The sequence below is a fragment of the Pararge aegeria genome, chromosome 17 (genome assembly GCF_905163445.1).
Source record: "Pararge aegeria chromosome 17, ilParAegt1.1, whole genome shotgun sequence".
Taxonomy (NCBI): domain Eukaryota; kingdom Metazoa; phylum Arthropoda; class Insecta; order Lepidoptera; family Nymphalidae; genus Pararge; species Pararge aegeria.
The window spans coordinates 8,116,919-8,144,734 of NC_053196.1; the positions used below are offsets into that span (position 1 = coordinate 8,116,919).

At 35.6% G+C, this 27,816-nt stretch overlaps 1 protein-coding gene across 4 annotated transcripts in view; it reads left to right on the forward strand.

Moving 5' to 3' along the window:
• Window positions 1-27,816, forward strand: part of LOC120630933 (rap1 GTPase-activating protein 1) — a 204,507-nt gene that overhangs the window by 150,204 nt on the left and 26,487 nt on the right. For all 4 annotated transcript variants that reach the window (XM_039900288.1, XM_039900291.1, XM_039900289.1 and 1 more), the window contains 2 exons: window positions 20,348-20,537; window positions 27,224-27,408. In XM_039900288.1, coding sequence (XP_039756222.1) covers window positions 20,348-20,537; window positions 27,224-27,408 — 375 coding nt within the window. The remainder of the gene's footprint in view (window positions 1-20,347; window positions 20,538-27,223; window positions 27,409-27,816) is intronic.

Consider the following 27,816-nt stretch of genomic DNA (forward strand, 5'->3'; position numbering starts at 1 on the left):
GCGTCGCGCTAGGCGGGCGGTCGACGACCCCGCTAATAATTTCCGTTTACCTGCCAACCAGTCGCTAGGCCAGACTTTAGACTTTATGAAACGCATTCGAATAAACGAGTTATTTGAATTGTGCATTTTTAAGTGCATTTTTAAGTTTTAATAAAGCCAGGTATGTACATCCATAAAATCAGAGCTTGTTATATAATATAAATAACCTGGTCTTAACAAATCTAACGATTTTTTATTGTAAAGTCAACACCTCCTGAGGTTGCTCCGGTTTCGGACCGAAACGTGCGTAGAGGGTACATTGCCGAAGACCTGTTTGGTGTGGAGTATAAGGATTGGAGAAATTATAAATTGCACCATACAGATTCTCCTGCTTTTCGCAGAGTATAGCAAATTAAGCTTAATTTTCATAATATAACCCGGTATTCGGATAAAAGACAATGGTGTAGTCCACTGAGACAACGAAAGAGAGGTGGACCCTTAGAAAGCTGGGACCGCGAAATTTAAAAAATGCAGGATTAAACTGGAAAACTAAGGCTCTAGACAGGAAGTTGGGGAAAAATCTGGTAGAGGCCTCTACTCGGAGAGGGATACTTAACGAATAATAATTCTGTCGGAGTTCATTTGTTACAAATATTATCATGAATTCAATTAATTTAATTACGTAAGATATTAACTAATCCAATTATACTGTTTGTTAAACAAATTTTAAGGATAATAAAAAGGCGTTTTTGTTTTTTTTTTATTATGTTCATCTATACTTAATATTATAAATACGCTGAATTGCTTGGCGGCAAGTCTTTACCATCGTAACTAGCCGAACACGGCCGAAGCCTCCCACAACACTTATATTACAAAATTTGGAAATATGAAATTCCTAATTGCCCCGGCCGGAATCGAATCTGGGTTCTCCCATAAGACCACCGCTCTAAGGAGGTAGTCAAATCATAAAGATCTTACCATTTTTTGACGTTTTTTCCACTTCTGCACTGCGGACGTTATGCTAAAAGCATTTTCCGCCAGGCGGCTAGCATTTAGGCATGCGAGAAAAACGTGTAAAGTTTCTTGACCGTGAGAAGTCTCAGAGTTTACTGGGGTGTCATAACATTTTGTCCGTCTGTCCGTCAATTAGAGCACTAAGTCAAGGGACCTAGGAACTCTAAATTTGTAAACATCCTGTCAATTCTATATTTAAAATTAAGTTACTCATATTTTAATTGCTAAAAACGCACATAACTCAGAAAAGTTAGAGGTGCGTGTTCACCCCTTCGAAAGTGAAGTCGAAGTCCTACCCACAGGCCACAATCAAATAACTTTATTGCATAAAAACGGACAAAAAGATCAGGACAAAATAAACATAATTAAAAAAAAAAAGACGACCTTAATTGTGATCTCTTCCATACTACCTTTTCCAGACCAATTTTAACATGTCAAACGTGATTTCATAGAGTCTTTTACTTTATAGTAGTAATACGTAAACGTGGTTCCCTACATAAAGTACCGATGTAAGGTTTAAATTTACCAAAGGTCTTATCTAGAATGCTTTTGGAACTCTCCGTAAGGAAATGTAAAGAGAATAGAAGCTTTGAATGTTCAAACTTGTCAACATCCTACAGTAGCTTACAGCGAAAATACCTTTCAAGGAGCCCGATACTTTAAGAGGAGTCCCGTTACCTGTCATATGTAGTGCAACCTTTGAAAACAAACGCCCGTGGTTCTACTTTGAAATGTCTTGTGTATTATTCAATAAAGTAAAGTGTAGTAAAACGTTTGACATGGGATAGACCATAGGAATCTACATATGAGGAGTACCACTACAGTAAATAAGTAAACTGCTTATTATTACTATAAAGATTTAAGTCATCAATAGCTAAGGCCTCTCCGAACGAAGAGGTTGCCAATAATAACCAAGCTGGGTAGTCGGGTTCGTGATCGCATTAGACGGTAGTAGTAGAACAGAGAACGTTGTCGAGAGTCGCCTCGTACGACACCCGCGAGAAGAGAAGGAGTGGTGACAGATCAGAATCTGCCACCACCACACGGCAAAACTTGGCGAATATTTATTATATTGTCAATGTCCATACATTTCAACATTATCTACATATTATGTGCATAAATTCAACGACTTTTAGTATCTGGGTTCTGAAATATTGTCAATAGCAATCTAGTCCAATCAAACATAAATCAGATGAAGAAGAATATATATGATTTTTTTCATGCTGAATACATCAGATAATATATACAAACAGTTTTATTAAAAGCTGCAGGAAATTGGCGATAAGTAAGTGAATATTATTTTCATTTCGTTAATACTGCTAGCACCTAAATGTAGATCATCTGAATTCAAATCGATAGCATATTTCGCAACACTGGATCAAACTAATAAAGCGCTCGTATAATGATCTGCGCGGTTGATTGAATCCATTGTCAATCGAAGACTAAAATTCAATCCAGCGACCTACATGGCCCGCAATACGCCTAGGCTCGATGCCTGAAGCAATGCAGATGCGGATTGTGAGCCAAATTAGTTGTTATATAAATATACATAAGGCTTCAACTAGCGTGAGTATATATTTGATGCATGGGTAACGAAGATGTTATTGAATGCACTGCTGTATTAAATTTCCAACATTGTTGTTTTTGTTGTTTCATAGTGGTTTGCGGTGTTTCGTCCTCCGGCTAGTTATCATGCATTTTTTTAATAGTGATAGGTGACGGTAAATGTAAAACCGCCTCCTATAAACACGACAACATTAACAAGGCTTGCAAGTAACTGGTCCTCCAACATGCTCTGTCACAAAAAGCTATACTATTGCTCAATACTCTTTACAAACAATCACATCTATATCTATACAAATTGTCATCGTTGTAATTAACATTACAGGGCGCAGGCCTCCGTATGCGAAAGGTTTAGGCCATAGTCCACCTCACTGGCCAAATGCAGATTGGTAGGTTTCATACGCCTTTGAAAACGTTATAGATATCTCTTAGCAGATTTCCTAACAATGTTTACACCTTTATCGTGAATTGCTTAAGATTGTCTGGTTGCCTGATAGCCATTGTTAGATAGCAAAGTTAAACAAATACCCGCTTAGTATACGAAGCGAAGGCGTTTGCGCGCTGGTTAGGACACGTTCATAGAATAACTCCTTCTCGTTTTACGCGGTACGTCAATTTTTGCACAGTAGCAGACGCAAAAAGAATTATGAGTAGACCGCGGCTACGCTTTAAAGACTGCGCCAAGAAAGATATGGCAGATCCATCACAAAGATTGGAAGAATCTTGCGAGTAGATGGAGGGGTTTTTAGAGGAAGGGTGTGAATCCATGATAAACCAATAAACCATGCGGGGTTTGATGTTTTTTGCACTGAGGAGATCGAAGAACAAGTACATCTAACCAAGCGATGATCACTGACGCACTCGCAACACTGATATAGTGTCTGCATCAGTGATCATCAGTTTGTGCTATGTGTGGACGAATTTGTCGCACCCGAATTTGTTTGTACAGTTATAGGAGAAAATGCCTATGTGAAATGTTTGATTTGTCGACGACGAGGCCCGAATGGTGATGATGATACGAAGCGAGTATTTGCTATACCGCATATTTTTTATCTCACCGATAGTAAAGTATTTATGTTATTTATGTATCCTCGTTGAATAAACAATGTGGATAGTTGAATAAAAAAGTATGGGAATCTTTTCCCCACATCACAATTTGCATAAACTTAGATTAAGGAATACACAATTTACTAGATAGCAACTAGACTAGTCCTTTCACACGCGAGCTATGTTCCGGTTACTGAAGCACGGAAAACCCTTATAGTTGTGTATTTTATTTGGTCTTAAATATCGCTAATAATATTTAAAGGAGCTTGATCAAGTTAGCTCATACTCCTAAGAAATATATTTCACATAAAATAACACCATGACATTAAGTCTAACAACGTTTTTTTGTTATTGTTTGTATTGAGAATATTAAAACAGACACCAGATTGAATCGGTCTGACTGTAGATTGATTTGCATTTTTCCCACCGAAACGTTTATTTGGTGTTGACCGCGACTTTTGACTTGATCGAATTCGATTGCGGCAGTGTTTTTTGTTTCATAGTCTATGCATTACATTCTAATGCAGACTGCTGTTGAACTAGTAACATGCTAATGTAAGCCATGTGTTTATTTTTATTAAACATTTCTTGGAAACAGGCGATCTGAAAACAAAAATATTTTTTAATTCGGATTACAATATAAGTTAATTTATTAAATCAACCTACATGTTTGTGTTACATATTCTATCAGCATTATTATACTAGTAAATGGTCCAAAAACTTTATTACTTTAGTTGTCTCTAAAGATTCCTTGATGATGTTAATTTATAACCACAATCATCTGGTTTATCGTGGTCGTAAGATAATCATCATTCGCATGGCCTTGAAGATTTTCAAGAGTACGACCATTAATTTTGAGCGAGTCATCGTAAAACTTGTTTTGGTTTCAAGTTTAGTGTGCAGGTGTAATTCACGCTGCCGAAATTTTAAGGCAACTAAAATGGAAAAAAATGGCACGTTTAAACACAATAGGCCTTATCTCTTTTGGCCAACAATGTGTGCCGTGTAACTGTTTCTGTCGTAAAACTCATATTGTGTGCTCTTGTTTGCACACTTTCTGGTACACATGACGTGCGTTAATTTTTTATTCATTGTGTAAATATTTTGAAGAAGTAAAAGACGCTGTGCATTACAGTTCAAAACTTGCAAACAAATAAGCGTGCTTTTAAATTTAATAGCTGAATATTAAACAAATCTTACGAGAACTCATGTCTCATTTTCTGTAGCCTAAGATACTGTAATTTTAATTCTTCGGCTTTTAATACTGTACTCCATAGTCTAGACAATACAATTTATTTCATTTTTTAGATCTAGATTTGTTTGAAAATATAATTTTCTTTCTCATCTTGCTGAAATTGTGAGCGCATTATTAGTTTTATCTACGTCTTGGTTATCACAGATGTAGTCTACATGTTTTCAGTAGCCACATGGGAAATATCAGAATCTCGGCTACATTATTCTCGCTAATGCGCCAGCTTCTAACTATTTTAACGTTTTGCAAATAAAGCTGCCTGTGCATAGTCCAGTTCTATTATTCCAAGTTCGTTTATCTCTCCAAAGCTCTAATTCACAACCGATACTGAACAGACAACTAATTCCCTGACGTAGTTTACGAAATCCGACTCTACAATTACGATTTCGAAGCTATTCGGTTTAAAACTTTAAACTTGGCTAACATCTAACTGTTGTGTTACTCGTGTCTTTTTTTAGCTACGATTTTCTTCTCTAAATTTAAACTAATTGCGAGAGCGCTTTTTTAGTTACGAATGTTTAAATGGAATCCGAAAACATTCCTGTCTGATGTCGCAGCACTACTAATTATTAGATGCTTTAACTATGTGCCTCATAAGTAGTCTTATTTGGCAGTTTCTCGTATCCAGCGTTCATATTCGTACCCACATAATGGCATTCATGAGCGAAGCGCATGGAAAATTAGCACTGATGCGTTTTTGTGACAGCACAATGACGCGATCCTGGCTCTCTGCAACCGCTTTGTGGGAAGTACTCCCGTTCACAATTATGAATTTTTCTGAATAAAGCCCGATTCACTTTACGTTCCCGTATCTGGGAGTGGTTCATTACGCGACGTGTGTTTTAATGATTCCGTCAGATAATAATTGTCAGTTCGAAACTCGTTACGAATGCTTGATGATATCTCTCATTAATTTTAATAAAGTCGAACGCAACAAGGTTACTAGTGGCACATCGCATATCGGTCACAAAGGTGAATCTTTATTCATGTAGTACTAATAAGTCATCGAAAACGTGCAAAAAATTGCGCATTTTTTTTTGCCAATGAACTTTAAGGATATTAACGTCATCGGGTTGTGAGTGTAATAAGAAATTGTCTGAGAAGTGCAGGCAGTGGCGTGTACTGGGTTTCTTACCAGGGTATGCATACAGTAGGAAAATTGCACAAAATGGAAAAAAATCCTCCTCCTATACGAGCTATATTTCAATTTTAGGGTATGCAGTGCTTTTGTGCATGTATGAAGTGCACGCCACTGAGTGCAGGAATGTACTGTATGCTAAGTGGTGGTTGAATAATTGCACAATCAATATTAATTATTATTGAATAAGAAACTGCTAACCAAGCAGTACATTTTTTTTGCATTTTAATTTTTTTTTCTACGACAATACACACACCGCCATCTAGCCCCAAAGAAAGCGTAGCTTGTGTTATGGGTACTAAGACGACTGATGAATATTTTTATGAATAATATACAGAAACACTTATATACACAGAATATACATCTTAACACCCAGACACTGACAAACATTCATGCTCATCACACAAACATATTCCAGTAGTGAGAATCGAACCCACGGCCCTGGGTTCAGAAAGCAGGGTTGCTGCAAACTGCACCAATCGGCCGTCGAACAGTAAATTTATTTATCATTTAGTGATTGCAATTATAGCCGGTCAGTTAGTATTTATATTATAAGACCTTTTCTTTGAACTTAAAAATTACAAAAGACGAAGTTTGAAATCCCACCTACGAGTAGGGCTAAATATGGTTATTTTAAGGTAAGTTCTTCTGGCCAGAGATAGAAAATTATCGTTGTCTACCGCCGATCATTATATGCAGTTCCGATTGTTGCCACTCATATGTGATGATAATTGTTCACACACCAACTGGCATGAGGTCAGCATGGCGATTCTAAGCTCCAGACCCCTATGAGAGAGCCGGCCGTTGCCCAGCCGTGGGACTTAAAAAAGCTCATTATAACTGTGATGGAATTAACAATCCCTGACCTAATTACAAACGTATTAAACTGTTCAATAACCCATACAGATAATTTAAGTATAAAAAAAACCCGTTCCTTCGTTTTTTTTTGCTAACGTCAAAGGTTGTCTGGAAGAGATCGCTTTAGTGATAAGACCGCCTTTGCACGCTCTATTTTATTTTTATTATTTTAAGTTTCTTCTGTATTTGTTTTTAATTTATATAAAATGTGTGTGTGCAATAAAGACTTAAAACAAACAAACAAACAAACAGATTTGTTATAAGTTTGTCCTGTATAATCATCATCATCATTGTCAACCCATTATCGGCCCACTGGTCTCTTCACAGGATGAGAAGGGCCTAGGTCGTAGCCAACCAAGCTGACATAGTGCAGGGTTGAGTTCACAAACCTTTGAGAACATGGAGAACTCTTAGGCATGCTGGTTTGGTCACGTTGTTATCCTTCACAGTTAAAGCAAGTGATTTTAATTGCTTAAAATGTATCACTGTATCTCTTTTTATTAACGATAATATGTATAAATTAAGTAATATGTATTTTAGTAATGTATAATTCCTTACATTTATGTTGCATATATAAGTATTATTGGTTTAGTTATTACTTATTAGCATGTATGTTTTTACATCACCTACCCATGTAAATCTTTTAAATATCTCCCTTGTTTGTAGGTTGTCTAGAAGAGATCGCTCCTTAGCCGTCTGTATATTATAAGTATTTATGTATATTATTCATAAAAATATTCATCAGTCATCTTAGTACCCGAAACACAAACTACGTTACTTTGGCGCTAGATGGCGATGTTTGTGATATAGTCGTAGTAAATTAATTTTTTTATTTAGGGTTTTAACCTCTTCGTAAGTTAGTACTAAAGTGGCTATAACAGGTCGGCCCACTAATATCCCACTGACCGTCTTTTTGGACCTACGCATGACTTTCTGTGGAGTACAATAAATAATTTACATTCGTAAGAGTAGGTACATATCACGCACATAGTTGCAAACATTTAGAAGGGCGTAGCGAGAATCAAACTCGGTCTTTCTGAAGGGTAGACCGAAGCTAACGACTAGGCTATCACCGCTTAGAACTTCCTATCAACAGTGCTTATTATTTCTATGTACTTTATCTGTTTGTATCACTCATGGGAAGAGTCCAAACCAATTCTGGCTTCGTTTTAGAGTATAGGCCATATTTCTTCCGAAACTTAAACAATGGATAATTTTCTGTATCGTGTTATCACTCCAAATCTTAGAACTCTTTGTTTATTTATGGTACAAATTGAAATATTGTTTCGGACTGTTGTTCTGATGTAAAAGTATTTTTGTTTTTGATTTACATATTTATAAATAATTATCTATCGGAAAAGAAAGGCGGGCCATTTTTGTTTTAAGGCATGTGACCCGGGGTAATCCTGACAAAGTTTATTTTAGTTTACTAAGATAGAATAAACTCAATTTTTTAGGATAAAGGACTTTAACTTTAGTTTAAAGAACTTTCAATTTAAAGGAAACATTAAAACAAACATCTGGAAATCAGAACAATCGGAGTATTTATGATGGATTTCTTTTGATTTTTAATAATGATCAAGGTGATATTTTTTACATATTAACTGATTGTTATGAGGACAATAATTCAATATATTCTAGCTTGACTCATCACTATTAATAATTTCATTGTTTTTATAGAAGATACTTCGTAGTTATACACGCAGCGTACAAGGCAATATACAATGATTTTAGCCTTCAATTTTTTGCACTTATAATACGGAAATCAGTCAAGAGTTTATATAACTAAGCCAATTATTTTCCTAACCAGCTAGTTCCTATGCATTTTTTATCTATGGTCACATATTTGTTTTTGCCGCTCTAAAAAGGTGAGATAAAGAAAGAGGTAGGTAAACACTGCAATTAAACAGACCTTGGTGTAAAAGAATGTTCAATTAGCAACTTTTTGTTTGCAATACCTTTTATATTATTGCTTGCCTGCTTGCTAGTATATTAAAGATGGTTATTAAACACCGAGCCGATCAGCAGCTATAAATAAAATTCTTTGACGAACATAGTTAGATGGTGTGGACGGATTGGAAACGCCACCGAATGCATACAGGTATCGAAAGCAAAACTTATGTTGGATTTGATATCCTTTGTCGGCGTTCGTAGGCAGACACATCTAAGGATGATGCAAATACATAAAGGTAAGCTGAACGGTGCAGCGTATATGACCAACACATCAACGCTGGAACGTTATAAGCAAATTTAATACACTTTAATTTTACACTTAATGTGTGCACTTTAAAAAAAATACTTTAAATAGGAAACTTTTTGTCGAACAAAATGTCGCGAGTGAGCCTTTACGTTTGCAGCATTCATTTACCGGTCCGATAAACGCAATTACGGCGTCTTAAGGAGAGTTCTCTTTCCTCTCTCGGGTTTTTAATGTTAACTTCTCGAGAGACTTTCCGCTCTGAAATTATGTCAATGAGTTCTCGTTTTCTCTAGAGCTTTAGTTGAATAAAATTATTCACACTTTCTACAAATAGTTGCATGTTTATGATATTTTAAGATTTTACGGTTTCTTCCATTTTGTACAATAAAGTTGTATATTTTTAAAAAAAGTTATTAAGAATATTTTTATGGGTGCCTTATTTCTTTAACAGTTTCTGAGCATGAAGTTTGTGATTCTAATGTTTTTGATAATTTAGTAGCTGATTTAATTTTCATGGTTGTGTCATTAAAATTGCATTATATATATATAATTATTATATATATATATATATTTAAATATATAATAAATGAAAAGTTTGAAATAACCAAATTGAGGCTCCATATTTTCAAGCCGCGCTTTGATAATTGTTATAATGTTCTGTCATTTAATTTAATAAAATTGTACCTTTATCAGATTATTATTATTTTTACTACATGAGTATGCTTTATTTTTAAGTTAATTTAATTGCATAATACAAAGTTAACTTTAAATCTGTAGGTACTCCTATTGAAATATAAATAAAAACATAATAGTTGTTGTTTATGGGGTCCGGAAAAATATTTGCTGTGACACGTTTTGTGGTTTCTATATTTTTTATAAATTTCGTCCTGTTTTATAGCCCATATGTAATTTTTTTATGATTGGGTTGAATAGTATGAATGCGTGAATAAAGTACGACAGATTTTCCTATTTATATTTTCGTCTACTGAGTTAATATATGGTTGATTCGAATTTGCATTAAGCCGACCAAACAATGTTCTAACTGCCAATTGAAGCAGTAAGTAGGTACCTGTACCTCCATCTACGACGTGAATAGCATCGTTACATCTGAAGCAAAACAATAGAGGCACATATCCTGTTCAATGGAGTAAAGAGATGAGAAAATATGAGCGCCCCAATGCGAGTCAACCTCGCATTATTAATGGTATTTTGCATTTGTACGAGACCTTGTTGCGTAGAAATTTTATTGTTTTAACATTTTCATATAATTTTGTCATAACTAATTTGTGTAAATGTTTTTAATTGTTTTTATCTAGATTGATAAAATATTACAAATGTCTTTACATTTATCTCCAATTTATTTAAAGTCTATTTTTTCTTCCCTGTCTTAAAATGTAATTTTAAATTGTTAAGAAAATGAAAAACTTCTTTAATATTTTTATTATGTATTATTTTAGTCTGAGCACACAATATAGCAGACGCGGGCATACGAAGTTTAACTTAATCGGCTTCTTTGTGTTTAGTTCTTTAAATAAAATAAGCTACTGTTGCCCTCGTTTTTTATCCGCGTTTAATAAGGTTTTCTTACAAATCCCGTGGGAACCGTTTTTTTTCCTGGGATAAAAAGTAGCATATGTTACTCTCCCTCCTTTCAATTAACTCTATGCCAAAGATAAAGTTGATTGGTGTCTTAGTCAGGTCGTGACGGAAGGACAAACAAACAACCAAACTTTTCCATTTATAATGTTAGCAAGTACTTATCACAATCCGTTTTAATATGTTGTTGAATACTATACCTTGAATCTTCTGTACGTTAAGAATTAGTTAAAAAGTAGGTACCATCCTTTATTTCTGCATAGGTAGGTAGGTACTCTTAACAAGAATCTCAAAAAACAACTGAACCGTAGACCCTCAAAAAAACAAAAATACTAAAATAAAATGTGTATTTTTGAGAATGATTTATGGAAAAGATTATTTCAAGTCAATTAGTGCGTTCAGTTGGAAATCTTTTAAGTTCTTATTCTTAAGAATAATGCACCAAAGTCCTTGACTAATAATACCTTGCTTAATAATATGCTTGCGTGTCTGCTTACTTCCACTTCGCGTCGCGATATTGCAATATTTATTTTGTGCATGTTAGGCTTTAATGTATGTTTAAAGTGCAAGCTTGCGACTTATTTGAACGTGTAGGCAAATTAAAGGTAATACTCAAGTATAAATTTTGCTGTTCATGATTGTAAAGTGTAAACGTTTTGAAATAACAGTATTTTATTTGACCCTGAGGGTAAAAGCGTTTTTTGTCTTATTAACATTGATAAGGTTTGTATTAAGCGGTAACACCGCAGTGGGTAGGAGCGCGACTTCACTTTCGTGGTGCGGAGTGCGAATACTAGCACTTCTAACTTTTCTAAGTTATGTGCGTTTTAGGTAATTAAAAATATCACTTGCTTCGACGGTGAATGAAAATATTGTTAGGAAACCTGCATGCCTGAGAGTTCTCCATAATGTTCTCGAAAATGTAAAATCTGGAAAATGTTTGTGTGATGAGCATGAATGTTTTTCAGTGTCTTCAATATATAAACATCCAGTTTATATTATGTATATTCTAAGTATTTATTTATAAAAATATTCGTCAGTCATTCTAGTACCCATAACACAAGCTACGCTTACTTTGGGGCTAGATGGCGATGTGTGTATTGTCGTAGTATATTTATTATTATTATTTTTGAATACTAAAGTCATGCATGGTTTTAAGTTCATTCTTTTACAAACAACCAAAAATGGACGTAGTTTCATATAGCCATAGAATATCTATAGCAACCATCGTATACGGCAATGGATCATGAACGTACGTAGACAGGTACCCAACGTGCTTCACGTCCAATCAATTTACTCGCTGGTCACCGGGTCTTTCTGAAAGCCCTCACGTTTGATATCTGATTTTCGTGATGCCTCACTACAACTCAAAACATGTTACTTTAAAAGAATACAGAGTCTGTTTATCTAATTATAAGGTTTTTAAGTCAATAAATGTTACGATGAAGTTCCGTTCTTCTTCTTTTGCTTTAATCTTAAGCGGGCTTAGGTAACACCTACACAAAAAAAACCTGTAAAGATTATTATCAGCTGTTACTTATAAGAGTGTATACCTAAAGCACAGAAGAAGAGTAAATGCCAAATTTGAACCTTAAAGTTGTACATAAAGCTTATAGCCTACTAGGATCGCAGCGAAAACGATTTCCGTCGTTGCAAATAGGGTAAACCTCCGTCAATCTTGTATTGAATTATAAAATTATTTCATCCTCCATATATGAATGAATTCACACCAATTCAGTTTTTCCCTGAAAACGCCACCTAACTCTGAACACAGTTACATAATATGAAATAAATTGAACTTATTACGAACATGCAAATAGGGCAAACGTCCATCAATCGTGTATGAAATTATAAAATTATTCGATCCTCCATATCAAATGACGAATTCACACCGATTCAGTTTTTACCTGAAAACGCATCTTTACTGTGACTACAATTGCAAAATATAAAATACAGTGAACCTATTACGATCATGCGAATAAGGCAAACCTGCCAATCTCGTATGAAAAATAAAATTATTTGACCCTCTATATGAAATTACAGATTCACACCGATTCAGTTTTTGCCTGAAAACGCACTCTAACTGTGACTACAATTACAAAATGTAAAATGCAGTGAACCTATTACGATCATGGTTGAAAAATAAAATGAGTCTGTGACCCTCCCAAACAAAAAGCTGCTATTAAAATAATATTCACATAAACACGGCAATTCCAGCGGGTGCGGTTTTAGCCTTCAGTGGCAAGTGAAATTTAATTTTAGTTTTTTAATAGTGCTTAACAGTAGGTACACTGGTTTATTAGTACATTAGTAATTTTATTTCAAATACGAACACGCATGTTTACCAAATTTTACGTGATCGACAAATTATTTGTACTTACGCGAATATGTTTGGCATGTTTGTCAAATGAAATGTTAATTAGGTAGTTGAATCCAATACCAAATTTAATGTTTAAGAACACATTTGTTTCTGTTAAGCGGGGATATTAATTATTGAAAAAAAAAATATTCTTAATTATTATGCCTCTCTATTAGAGTTACATATTTGTTCCGTTGCCGTTGCCGTAGTGACCTTTGGGCTATGGATAAGGGAGTCTTAGTGCAAAAAAATGTTCGCCGCATTGATTGTCTCATCTGGTGACAGAAGGGCTGGCTCATTTTTTGCGCAAAGAAACAGCCCGACTGTACGCCAATTCACCCTCGGAAGTTGTATATATGGTCATTTTTGTAAAGACGTGGCTTGCTCGATGTTCGACCACGACAGAGAGTTAAGGAACACTCTATACGCGAAAAAGACGTCTGTAATTCGAACCTATGAGTTAAACTGGTCCATAGACTGTTTTACAAAATCTAATACATAATACATGCGATTGTTCACATTTGTGTATTATGCATTTAAAATACACTTTATATTCAAAGTAACTGAATTGAGAAACCCAAGTTTTGATTAAAGGAGATGTTAAATTCATGCACGGTGCACTTGATGTAAGGTAAATTAGTTTTGAACTCTGTTAAAGTTCGGAGAACTCTAGTTTATTCGATTTTGAATTTAGTTTCTTATTTTTATTTTTTTCAATAATTGTTTTTTACGGCTTAATTATTGTCTGCTATAATATGAAAGAGAGCGATGATAGCCAAGTGGGTAGGACTTCGACTTCACTTACAGGCGAGTTTGAATCCCAGCACGCACCTCGAACTTTCCTAAGTTATGTGCGTTTTATGCTATTAAAATGTCACTTGCTTCAACGGTGAAGGAAACATCGTGAAGAAAACCTATATACCTTGTTTTCCATAATTTTCTCAAAGGTGTGTGAAGTCCACCAATCCGCCCGGGCCAGCTTGGTGGACTACGGCCTTAACTTCTCATTGTGGGAAGAGACCCGTGCCGTTCAGTGGACCAGTAATGGGTAGATATGATGATGATAATATAAATGTTACGTGCTCACGTAAAGATGTGTCCATTGGACGGCTTGTGTTTCAAGAGAAAGTCGAAGATATATGATAGGTGCAATGATGATAGAATGATTTATAACAACGCGTCAGAATGTATTAATGCTAATGCATTAAAATCAATCATAAATCGGTCATCATAAAAGCGGTGATAGCATAGAGAGTAAAGCTTTGACTTCCCTTTCGGACCGAGTTCCACGGTCTCACGGCACTGACTTTTCAGAGCTATGTGCGTTTTAGTTTAAGAGATCGAATATCACATGCTTAACGGTGAAGGAAAACTGGAAAGGCGTCCCTGAGATCTTGCCCAGGCTACAGATCCGCCTGGACAAGGGTGGTGGACTACGGCTTACATCCTTCTCATTCTGAGAGACCCGTGCCCTGTAGTGGGCCGTAATGGTTTGATGATGAAGAACATCAGTCATTATTATAATTATTAATAATTATAAATAAAAAAAATTACTACGACATTACACACATCGCCATCTAGCCCCAAAGTAAGCGTAGCTTGTGTTATGGGTACTAAGATAGCTGTTGAATATCTTTATGAATATAATACACATAAATACTGATAATATACAGATAAACTCCCAGACACTGAAAAACACAATGTTCATCACACAAACATTTTCCAGTTGTGGGAATCGAACCCACGGCCTAGGACTCAGAAAGCAGGGTCTCCGGGACCCACTGCTCCAGTCGGCCGTCAAGTTATGGACCATTTACTCAAGGACAAATGCGCATTTATATTTTTTGTCACGCGAATAAAATCTTTTAGAGCCAGTATAAATAATAAATTAATAATATATACCTATATATAATAATAAATAATTCACATAAACACCGCATGTTAATGAAGTGTGTATCGTTAATGAAATTCTCGAGTTTCAAGTGGTTAGGGATTTTAAAAATTCGGCTAACTTTTAATGAGACTGCAAGATGGCGTCATACGCGTCGTATAATCGGTATTAACATTAATTGATCGGTATTGCTGTCATTAATTAAAGGGTGGTACTGGCTTATTATTTACTCTTAACTTCGGGATAAGAAATTAATCTGTTCACTTTTAGCCTTTTGATGAAACGGAGACTGTCTGCATGCGTTTTGTTTATGTATGCCTAGTATGTTTTTATTTATTTATTTAAACAACTTTATTGAATAATAAAGGAAACATACACAGGAACACTAACTTAAACATAAATTATATGCAAAAGGCGGCCTTATCACTAACAGTGATCTCTTCCAGGCTACCTTAACCATTTCATTTCGTTACGATTTATTTCATTTTTCTGAAAACTACTGGACACATTTCCTTTTTAGTTTACTATGTTATATTTTGTTGTCATTATAGCCTATAGCCCTCTGCAAAAACGGCCTATTTAAACCAAATCATTTGTAGAAAATCTGAAATTATTTACTAGTGAACTATTGTGTTCTTTTTGATAATATGTCTTTAAACTGAAAGGTTTATTATTAATAATTCCTGATTAACGGTTTAAAAAACATAATATGTAAATGAAACTCTTCAGGTATATATGTTTTACATATACTTATACCTCTTTATTACTAATATCGACATATGTAGGTACCTAAGTACCTACTTGGCATTAGTAGTTTACAACACTAATACTCATATATAGCTATCTATAATTACATATATGACGTGAAACCTTACGTTAAAAGATATCTGACACCCAACATCCAGACAATGTTACAAAAGTGTGAGCATAAGCAACAACTAATTGTGCTTTTAGTGATATATTGTTAATAAAGTTAATTCAATTATCTATCTATATCTATTTAGACTAAACTAAAGAGTTAGGTTTTTTTGTTGTAACCCACCAATCTCTGTAACAACCAGTCGAATTTGAAAGATGTTCTTGTATTGGATAGCCCAATTATTGAAGTATTTAATATAGTATTGTTTTAAGATCAGGAAAACGAAGTGAAAGCGCGGGCGGACTTTTATCATTCTCTTAGTTTAGAATTCTACCTCGGTTTTTTTAAAACCCGCGGAAGCCGTTGATTTATCCAGGAAAATGTCCTTTGTTCTCCAGGACTATCTTTATGCATTCGTAACGTAGGGTATTTTTCTAAATCCCGAAAGAACATTTCCTTTTCGTTTTTCGGGATAAAAAGTTGCGATAAATTTCATCCAAAAATAGCTCAGAGGATGAGCTGAACAAAGGTAACATACAAACAGACACAGTTTGTTATTTATAATGTTAGTAAGTATTTTAACAGGTTTTTTAGTTGGCCCTGCTGAACTGGTTCGGAAAAAAGTTTCGTTCCAAAAATAATAAAGAAAACTTTTCCTTAATCTTCCCATTGACTTTGCTGTTTTTCAAAAGCTTTTTTTAACCGTAAAAATAACATACAGCAATACCAATAAATACGGAAACGAAATCATAAATCTATAAACTATAAACACCATCAAAAGTTTCCTTCTGGAAGCCGACGGAAGCATTAGCGGGAGTGTTGACAGCAACTCGAAACAAGTAGCGTGGAAAATGTCGAGCATTTTCACTTTGATCAAATTAATCTTACGTCACTAACTGAATGCTAGTTTACTCACGCAACCACTGAAATTTAATATCCGAGCATTCCGTTTGTTAGAAATGTATTGCTTTCAACTCCTAGGAATTTGATAAGACTCTTTATAAATATTTTATTAAAAAAAAACGTACACGTAAGCATGATCATTTATCGTCATCATATCAACGCATGGAATGGGTCTCCCACATAGAAGGGAGAAGGGCTTACGCCGTAGTCCACCACGCTGGCCCAATGTGGATTGGTGAACTCCACGTGCCTTTAAACATTATAGAGAACATGATAGAGAACTCTCAGGCATGCAGGTTTCTTCACGCTGTTTCCCTTTACAGTTGAAGCAAGTGATATTTTAATTGCTTAAAAAAGCACATAACTAATAAAAGTTAGTGGTGCGTACTGGAACTCGAACTCGGACCACCGAAAGTGAAGCCGGAGTCCTAACCGAAGGCTTTAACCGCTTTGGCATTTATTAAATAACCAAATGGTAAATAGTATCACATCTAGGAACCATCATCATATACAATCTAGGTCTATTCAAGGGGTGGATAAACAAATTCCTTAAAAGCCGGCAAGGCGCCACTGGTGCTGCAGATGTTAATGGGCGGCGGTGATCACTTAACATCTGGTGACCCACTTGCTCGCCCGCTATTAATATAAAAAAAAAAAAATATATCCATAGTCCATAACAGCCCACTGCTGGACTAAAGCCCTCTCCCAACGGAAGGGGCTCATAATTACCACGCAAGGTGATGCCCGTTCTCGTTCTATTTCCTTTGTCGCCTCTAAGGATATCCGCGGGAAGCGGAGGGGTGGTGAAAACTAGACCATATTTCTGATATTTCCTCGACACGCTTCAAGGAACACCTACAATAAAAATAAAAATATAATACTTTAGATGATAATACACAACTTTGGCAAAGATTTTTGTTACTTTCAAATTAAACAGTTAAAATATGTGTACCTAGTTTATGATATGCGATTCAATTGATTATTATTGATCGTGAATTTAGGTAGGGTCTTTATATCGCGTATTCGGATCGATTGGCGGATTGGGCTGGCTTAAAGTTTGATAGCAGTGCCAAACCACGGCGTCTGCAGTGGCGTTCAAGATTGCGTCTACCATGCCACGCGGATTGCTCTGGGATGAAGCTTAGTTCCGCGGACGACTACGTGCCCCGATAACTGAAGACTGGTACAATACTGCAGAGGGCGTACATTACACGTGAATGTGGACAAGACTATAACATACGCATTGGCCTGAAACGAGCCTAGAAAAAACGTTTTGCAGTAATGTGTCCCTACGGAACACGCTACGCTTGGATCCCGTTCCAATCCATTCGTACCAAACTGAACTTGTTTTAAAAGCAGTGCGGACTCTACGGACATGTTTTTCTAGTTTAGTCTAATAATATATTACTAGTCTCTTCTTAACACCACCATTGAATAAACTCTTCAAAAGTGATGAATTCAACGTTCACAAACATTTTCCAGTTGTGGGAATCGCGGCCCACTTCGCCAATCGGCCGTCATAATAATAAGTAAATGGTTTAAATGGGCCACTTACCCCCTATAGCTGAAATAGCTCTACATAAGTCAAAAGTGATGTCTTGCTCAATGATTGTCGTTAAACACGAAATGGCACAGAAACTCGTGGTCGGGTAATATAATTTTATATTAAGATCGCTTGGCGCTTTGATGCACGGAAGTTTTAACTTTGGTTATTAATAGCCAACGATTTCTATATTAACCGCGTTCTTTGAAAATTTACGATTTACTATACTTGATACTAAACGATAGAAAACTTGTCGCTTTCGACATATATACAACGTGTAAATGAAAACCGTCGCGCAGCTCAGGTACTTTGCACGAGTCGCTTCTTTTGATTTAATAATTTTACACAGTGATTCCTTATGAAATATACTTATGCACCATTCAACAATATTACGAAATTCCGTAAGTTGTATATTACATTTAGTTATGTAAAGTTGAGACTTGAAATCCTCCCTGAGTGAACTAATTCAGTATTCGGCTGCTAAACGGATATAGGTACATACTCAGATTAAAACAAATAAAATTGAAATGCCTATATATACTGGTTTTGTTGAAACTTTGTCAGCTAAGAATAGGAATGTTAGAAACACGTTTTAAAAAGGTGTTTGCGTAATGCTATCTTTAAGAAGTTAGTCATCAGATCTTAATATGTCGTATTACAAAATCCTGAGCCTTTACCTGAGTCCGAGAACCAGAGTTACGACGTAGCTCAATGAGTCGCAAGCTAAAGTGGCAGTTGGTAGGGCACACAGCTCGGAGAATCGGTGGACGTTTATGTCCCGAGGTGCTGTAATGGCGACTTCATAACGGTTTAGGTAGCGTTGGTAGACCCACAGTCCACGATGTAGACTGCTGATATCAAGAGAGTCGCAGGGAACGGCGTACCCAAGCGGTACAAGACCATGGTATTGGAACTCACTACAAAATACCTACGTCAAGCACGTGGACGTCCATGGGTTAATATGATGAAGACTACGAAATCACAGACAGATGTCCTTATTGTATTGTTTGTTCAAAGAAAGTACGGTTGTACGTATAGATCAAGCACATACTTGCAATAAGGCCAAGCTACCTAAAATTACTCAGACAACAGTCTTAAATCACCCGCCCGGTTGGCATCAATGTAAACCGTTGTCCAAACTACTCAACCGTCAACACTTTCAAAATCACTCACAAATACAGCCAAGCTTGTACCAAATTCAATTTTGTGGCCTCCTTTTGTGGCGGATTCACGGTGTGAATAATCACATCGCGTCCTCAAATTGGTACCTATACCAAAGAAGTAATTTGCGCGCATTGATACTGTTACCACAATAATAGGATCCCACGACTGTAGGTCAGCGAACCAAGTACGTCACGCTTACTTACCTTGCCAAGCGTAAGCTTCAAATTAGCCGCTATCAGTTTCCCACTGCTGGGAACAGGCTTCATCTATCATTGAAGAGTTTGAGAGAGAGAGAGAGAGCTTAGAGCTCTAAAAATAAAAATATTTTTTTGTGGTCTTCTGAGCATCGTTATTGGATCAGCGTTGCTTAGAAAAAACAATGATAAAAGTTGTCGCCGAAGTAATGTATTGTAAGCAATGTATACGTGATGCAATCTTCCACTCAATATAATTTTTTTTATAGCTTCCTTTTTTTATAATAATAAGTGTTGTTAGATCTTTGAAGGGCGCGTATTGAGAGGCGGTTTTTGGGTACTGAAAAACCCCGCGAACGATTTTTTTAAAAATAAATATTTAACATTAGTGGTTTTTTGTATATTCCAAACAATGCTTAGAATTAAAATAAAAAAGATATATAAATAAAGGATAGCTGAGTTAGGGTTAACACAAGATTTTGTAGTAGAGCTTAGTAATATAGTTTTTTGGGCAGAGTTCGTCGTGGGAAGTACTTCCGCCATGCTTATTTTGTGACGCCAAACAGCATTACTGCGTTCCGGGTCTGAACGGCGTAGTTGCTGGTTTATTTACAGGTACATGAGACTTAACACCTACGCCTCTGGTGTATGGACACAGTGCGGCTCTTGTGAAGTGTTTCTTGCAAGCCCTGCGAAGTGTCGATCTGTTTAAATACAACGGTTTTCAACTCACCAGGCTGCGAAATCCCTCAATCACTCCTCGAATACAATTTTGTTTTCTTTGCAGGTGTCCCGACCAGCCGATCGTCGGCCTGTATCAGTAGGGGCTGTGACCTCCGGGGGAAGGCATTCATTTCCGGAGGGCAGAGTTCCAGATCCGCATGGACCTCCGTCCTCACCAGGCGGGGTGGCGGTACAGCGCCGCAACGCTTGGCAGGCTAGTCGGCTATTGCTGGAGGAAACTTTAGCCAGGCCAGGTAACGAGTTTTGATAACATAATTACTAGTTACTTCTTAAGCGAAGGGCTGCTGGGTTTCTGGACTCTTAAAACAGACGACTCCGACTTTATAATGGACCCGAACGTTCATTATAAAATCGATAGAACACAAAATAGAGAGCTTACATGTCTTTGGTGCCCTAGGGACTAGCTGTAAGTTATCGTGGTAGTTTGTCGCATTGTTTGGGGAGCCCTTGAAAAAATTAATGGTACGGCAAGGGAACGACCTATAGCTAATTCGGGTTACATCTACACTTTTCATTACTTTTTAGTGTAAAGTATGTTTTTAAAATAGAAAAAAAATTAATGTTTTGAAATAAATGAAAAATAATAAAATAAAATATCCGTATACGTATAAGATCTGTAGAAGAACTTGGGTTACCGACATAGCTCAACGAGCCGCGAACCTAAAGTTGCAATGGGCAGCGATCATAGCTCGGAGAATCGATAGACGTTGGGGTCCCAAAGAGTTGGAATGGCGACCCCGCACCGGTAAACGTAGCGTTGGACGACCTCAAAGAGGTGGACAGAAAAAAACAAAAGAGGATCCCAGAACCATGATTTTCGAACACCCTACAAAAGACCTATAAAAAACAGTGGACGTCAATCGGTAGATGATGTGATGATGAGTGATGATGATGAAAATAAAATAAAGATATTCTTTATGAATGAATGCTTTTATAATTTTTTTTTAATTAATTTACGTATAAAAACGTAAAAATATCTACCTACAAGTTTAGTAGTTTTAAGAACGATAGGTCCAAATTAAATAAGCTAAGCTTTAACTTAAAAGATTTACAAGCTCATTGCATGATATTCGTATTTGAGATGAATAAAATTTGATAAAACGAGTTCGTGATCTGCCTCGCAATAAAATACCTAAAACTAACGCACGACTGCAATTGTTGAAAGGTCAAGTATCACAATTCCAGAACAATATTATTTTTATAGACGAGAGGGAGCACTATTTTTATACTATTGTTATACTGAAGAGACACTAGACCCGGTATAATCTATTTATGATTTTGTAAAGCGAACAAGTATATCTTCACAATGAAAACTCAAGTAAATGCAGATAAACAGAAACTTGTTTATTACGGCGATGAAAACTTTTCTGAATCGTTTGATTATCTGTCTGGTTTTTTGCCAGACAATGGCATACATTTTACTGCAATATCGTGCGGTCTGCTAGGTGTATGTAACTTTGTTTAAAATCTAAATAGGCTAAATTACAAACGTGGAAGTTAAATTTATTCTGGTAACACACTCGATCGCTTTGGTCGTGGACAGAATGAGCAGAGTTTGAAATCTTTTGACCTATTCAATTACGTAGTTTTTCAAGACCTAATTAGATCAACGAATTCAGTCAACCTCGGTCAAATACTAATTTAATAATCATAGAAGCGTTGATATCCCAGTGGGTAAGGCTTCGGCTCCACGTTCAGGGGGAACGAGTTCGATCCCACTAACTTTCGGGGTTATGTAAATAAATTAAATACCACATGATTCATGATTTTGGTCCCTACTGAAAATCAGCGTTGTAGTATTCCTTGGCATTTACTGCCATGGCGCTGCGGCACAGAGGTGAGTAGGTGACCCGTTGACCACAACGAAGCAACATACGCCTAAATTATTATATTTTTTTTTTTCTTTTTCTCTGCTCTCTTGTAGTATGTTGTATTTTATTTATTTATAGTAGGTACGTCCTAAGCCTATCTCATTCTGAGCGTAGACCCGTGCACTAAATTAAGCAAATAATTATGAAAATAAATACTAATCGTTTTTTTTTTCGGAACAATAGAACTGGCTCCATATACCTGCATCATATGTCATATGACACTAGATCCCTGTATCGACCAGCAGAACAGTTGCAGTCTGGTATTACACAGTTTACTTTTACTTCAAAACATTAAAACTTTCGCTACATATTTCAAAGTGCTATTGTGCAAAATAACTTTCGTTAACTGTGCGCTGACTGACCATTTACATTAACATGGAGAAAGTTAAAAATCATGAGAACATAGCATGAAAGCACAGCGCTTTAGCTTCTGTTTGAATAAGAGCATGACCAATGCAATGACTGACATGGAAAACAAAAAAAAAATAAGTAAGTAAATTTGAAAATTTAAAAAACTTCCACTTTAACTAGTCGAGCCTTTTCGTAAGATACCCATATTGAGGAGTTGTGAAAAAAAAATGTAATCCTTTATTTTGTGCCACCTTGGACCGATTTTCATTAAACATAAAAAAAAACAAATTTAGCAACAACTAGAAAATCATTATACAAACTATGTGTAGGTTTTTAAAATTCCCGTTGGAACCATTTCCCGTCCGGAACAGCTTCCGGCTAAAAAATATCATAGGTCATGCAGGATGCAGGCTCATACAAAGGGTTTGAAAATACTGAATTTTTAATAAGTTTGTTTTTCTAGTATAAATAACCGGAGTTATACCGGAGTCTATGAAAGCTCATGTAAGCCATTTGAAGCTTTTCCATTATAATATATCCTTTGTGCATTCAAAAACTTAATATTTACTTAAAGAGCAGTGAAGTAAACATTGCTCAAGCATTGCTTTCGAGAACAAGCCGAGATTTCCCAAGATATCTCTAGTCTCTGCCACCTAATTTAATTAAGGCTTTAATCAACTAACTAGCACTGCAGCGGACATTTTTGTTTGCACTTTGCCGGAGTAACTATCATTACTTCGTTTCTTGGTAAATAGTATAATTCTTTCTATAGTCTTTTTTTTCTGAGCTGGATTAAGTCGCAAGTTTTTCTCGTAAATCCGCGCTTTCATTTAGCCCTTTTACTGCCAACAAAGAATTAAACCTTTGAATCTATATTTATAATGATGAATTTGTTTTCGTTAGTCTCACTAAAACTCAAGAACAGCTGGACCGATTTGACTAATATATGTCTTGAAATATTTTTAATATACTAAAAATTACAGCTATATATATAATTCTTCTGTACGTGTGCAAATATATATAAAAATCAATTGCTATTCGTTAGTCTCACTAAAACTCGAGGAAGGATGGACCGATATGCCTAATTTAGGTCTTGAAATATTTGTGGAAGTCTAGGAAACTTGTAAACGTTGAGTAAAATACTATGGGTCCGCTAGTATACATATATATAATAATATATATGTATACTAGCGGAACCCAGCGCCATCTTTCGGGCTGATTTGTGAATCTAAACCATCCAGGGTGCCACCCAAACGCATACCAAAAAATTCATTCAAATCGGTCCAGCCGTTTAGAAGGAGTTCAGTGACATACACACGCACACAAGAAATATATATATAAGATATATATAATTCATGTGTACGTATATTTGTCTTCATAGGCTGGATTTTGATTTCATTTATATTTAAATGGGTTTCTGGTTATTTTGAAAACACTATTAGACCCAGTAGGTGGAGCTGCTTTAGCTGGCAGGACGACATTTGCTGGGTCCTCTTGTACTTAATAATCAGAAAATTACAAAATATTAATTTCTAAAGGTCATGGAGGAAAATTGTAATTTTTATTTACACAAATTCTGTTTGAGCAAGTCTAATGAATTAAGAATTTTTTTCTTATTTGAGCAAAATTTGTGATTTATTGGTGTTGCTTAACAATGTTAAGCTTATCGATTTATAAGAAGTTTTCGTATTTGGGAAACTTTCGAAATGGTACCCAAATAAAACTTCGTTAACTTTTGGTTCGGTAGTTAAATAAAAAACTCCAATAAAAAACTCCTGACTCCCGGAACTCTTATACATACTTAACAAGATCGTGCCATAAAGGTTAAAAAAATATTTATACTTAAATAATTTTTTATAAATAATGGCAATAGAGTTCCGGAAGTTATGAGTTTTTTATTGGAAATTTCCTCCTCTTTCAGAATCTTTTTTTGAAATTTCTTAAATATTAATAGTTTATTAAATATTGGCAAAAAACTAAATGCCATTTTCTTTTCATCTTTAATTGCTTATAACTTTTGCATTTTTTTATGTGCTAATACACGCTTTTGGCACATTTTTCTTGACGTCATTCCGGATCCAATGAGCTATCGCACATAATTTTAAGAGCAGTATCTCTATTTTGTACCATTTTCAACTTGTCGACTAGACTATAGCTTCTATAAATATAACAGCTGCTAGGGTAATTTTTTTAAAAATGATTTGTCATAATATTTTGTTTTCCGGTCACAATAAGATTTGTACTTAACGTAACCCCATAAATATGTCGGTTATAGTTTTTACCCCTATTCTGGCAATAGGCAATATTTATACCCTGTGAAATTTATGTGGGAGGGATCGATAGGTCTGAGTTGGGTCGTAAGTGCTTTATTAGTACCGTCTAATATCACCTACATATTTTGCGTTTGGTTTGATTTATTTTTGTTTACCTAGACCTATAACTACCAATCATATATCCCCTTGTTAATAAACGTGACATAGCGTTGGAGTAGTTACCCAGTGTATTGTCATTTGAAAGGTGAAGTCAGATGAAATGCGACAAAACAGTGCGTTTGCGAACTATTCCGAAGTAACGCCATGTTTTTAAGCGACGTCCTTCAAAAAGGAGGAGGTTATAAATTCGGATGTTTTTTAGAAACGGTGATAGCCCTGTGGAAAGGACTTCGGCTTCAGTTTCTGGGAGGCGTGTTCGAATCCTAGCACACACCTCTAAATTTTCCAGTTATGTGCGTCTTAAGCAATAAAAATATCACTTGCTTTAACGCTGAAGGAAAACGTCGTGAAGAAACCTGCATACCTGAGAGTTCTAAATAATATTCTCAAAGCCGTGTGAAGTCCACTAATCCGCACTGGGCCAACGTGGTGGACTACGGCCTTAACGGCAATTTTCATTGTGGGAGATCCGTGCCCGGGAGATCGTGGGCTTTTTGTTCGCAAGGGGTCAATTCCGAAATGGTCTCATTTAAATTTCATATAGATCTGAAGAGAAAAGTTTCGGATACAGACAATTATCAACTGCTATGGCATAAATATGCATTGTTTATGCAATTAAACCACATGACATCACGCCTGTATCTTCGAAAAGGTATAGGCACATAGTATTCAAGCTTGGTGTACCTATATAAAAAACGTATTTATTTCTTTGTTATTTTTTTGTAAAAATATTTCTATCTGTATGTCTGTGTGTATGTACTTAATTTAACACGTTAGGTGATTTTTAATTATAACCATACCTGGCTAATTCTAATTGGCTCGCTACGGTTATTAATTTTGCATTTTACTTGTTTTATATCGAACACAAAAAATCACCATTTTAAAATTGCAAAAAAAAATTTTTTTTTACATAATTGAACATTGCAACTAAATTAATTAAGAAGAGTTATAATGTACGTGTTCCGCTTTCATTATTTTTCTGCCAAAATGAAATCAACACGTAATTAAAATGAAACGAACTGATCAATGTCTAGGGGTTGCGAATCTAAAATGATACTTCCATATCCGACCATAGGTGACAACATAAAGTCCTTCACCAGTTAAAACGTGAATTATTTCACGTTTAAGCGGTAAAAATAATAAAGTACTAATAAGAGTTATTACTACCTAACTCACTTAATAATTTTTGTTTCTTTTCTTTATGTTTACTTCATACTCTTTTATTGGCTATTTTTTTACTGTACCAATTTGTATACGGAATCCTAAAAACTCACGAGAAAGCGTGAGTTTTACATACATCTGACGAAACGCTTTGCATAGTCATCGTGAACAATGAAGTCCCGTAGGACGCAGGATTGAAAGCCTTGTAAAAATATTTCCAACAAAGGAGGTCTAGACTAGAATGTAGCCTTATTTGAAATTAGATGCAGTTTGCCAGTTTTATAGATTGGATCGCTCGTAACTTGCTAGGAGTCTTACGATATAGAAAAGTAATAGTTTGTGCCTATTTTACCGGACTACCAAGGATTCTTCCTTGGTAGTCGGGTAAGTTAAATAACCGCATTAAAGTTAAAGCGGCGAGTCTCAATTGCAAAATAATTATAAACCGATAGAAAATTGAAAATTTATATGATCCGCTTGCTACTAAACTTAATAATGTATTAAGTTTAGTAGCAAGTAACTAAGGATTTTAGTTCATAATATAATCCGTTATACCGAAGTGTTGTTCACTTTTTTTTTAATTATTTACTTTATTTGCTTCATTACTTGACACGATACAGTGATAAAATAAGTAGGCTGAAAACATTGTCATACAATTATATTTTTTAAGAAGTTTTAATATGTTCCTTCAAATCTTAATTACTATAGAGATATAATATTACATATATTTGTATAATATAGACTACCTGAAGTTTCCCCACCATAGCTTACATAACAGTATTATTATTAAATAATTGTGTGACATACATTTTTGCTTTTAAAATAATCAACATACTTGAAACAAAAGCGTCTAAAATATCCAAGTTATAAAAAAATTCGCTGTGGTAGTAGATCTGGATACTGTTATCAAAACTGTGCTTTTGTTTATACCTTTCATCCTAAGGAAGAGAGTCCTATCATTTGATGATAGGATTCTCTTTTGAACCAACTAATAAAGTTTTCTTTTAAATAGTTTCTCTTTGTTTTTCTCACTTAAGCAAATAAAAGTGTTTAGCATAGTTGTAAAGCTTAAATTTTCAAATAAATCTTATTGTTTTGTTCTAGGAACACCCCCAACTATAGTGCAACCACCGAACGGTGGTTACTGGGTTGAAGGAGGGGAGGACACTTCAGCGGATGAGGAGAGTGAGCCACGCCCACAACTAGGCACCCCTCGCCAGTCATCCCGAAAGCACAACATCGACACTGATGACACCGCCACGTTCTACAGGCGGTTCTTCTATGGCAAGGTCAGTTCTAGACATCTGTGAATCGGACATTTAGACATCTGTGTTCTCGCTGAATCTCAATCCTTAAGTAGTGGTTGCTGAGTCGAAGGACTGAGACTAGTTACGTGAATAAAGAGAGTTATTTGCTATACTCCTTTTCGCTGAGTAGTATAGCAAATTAAGCTTAATTTTCATAATATTTCATGGATTTCCGCAAAGTAACGCCTGCTTCTATTCAAAAAGAGTTACGTCTACCCTCAGGCAAAATATTTTGATGAGTGATGACACTTTAATGTTCTACTAGGTAAATTCCTAAACTCACCTCACCAAGCTCTCTAGGAAGGTAAATTTTCGAGATCCATGTTTGAATTATGTTGCCTGTACCTATATTCTTACAAACAGGTCCTTATGTTGATTCAGACCTCAGCG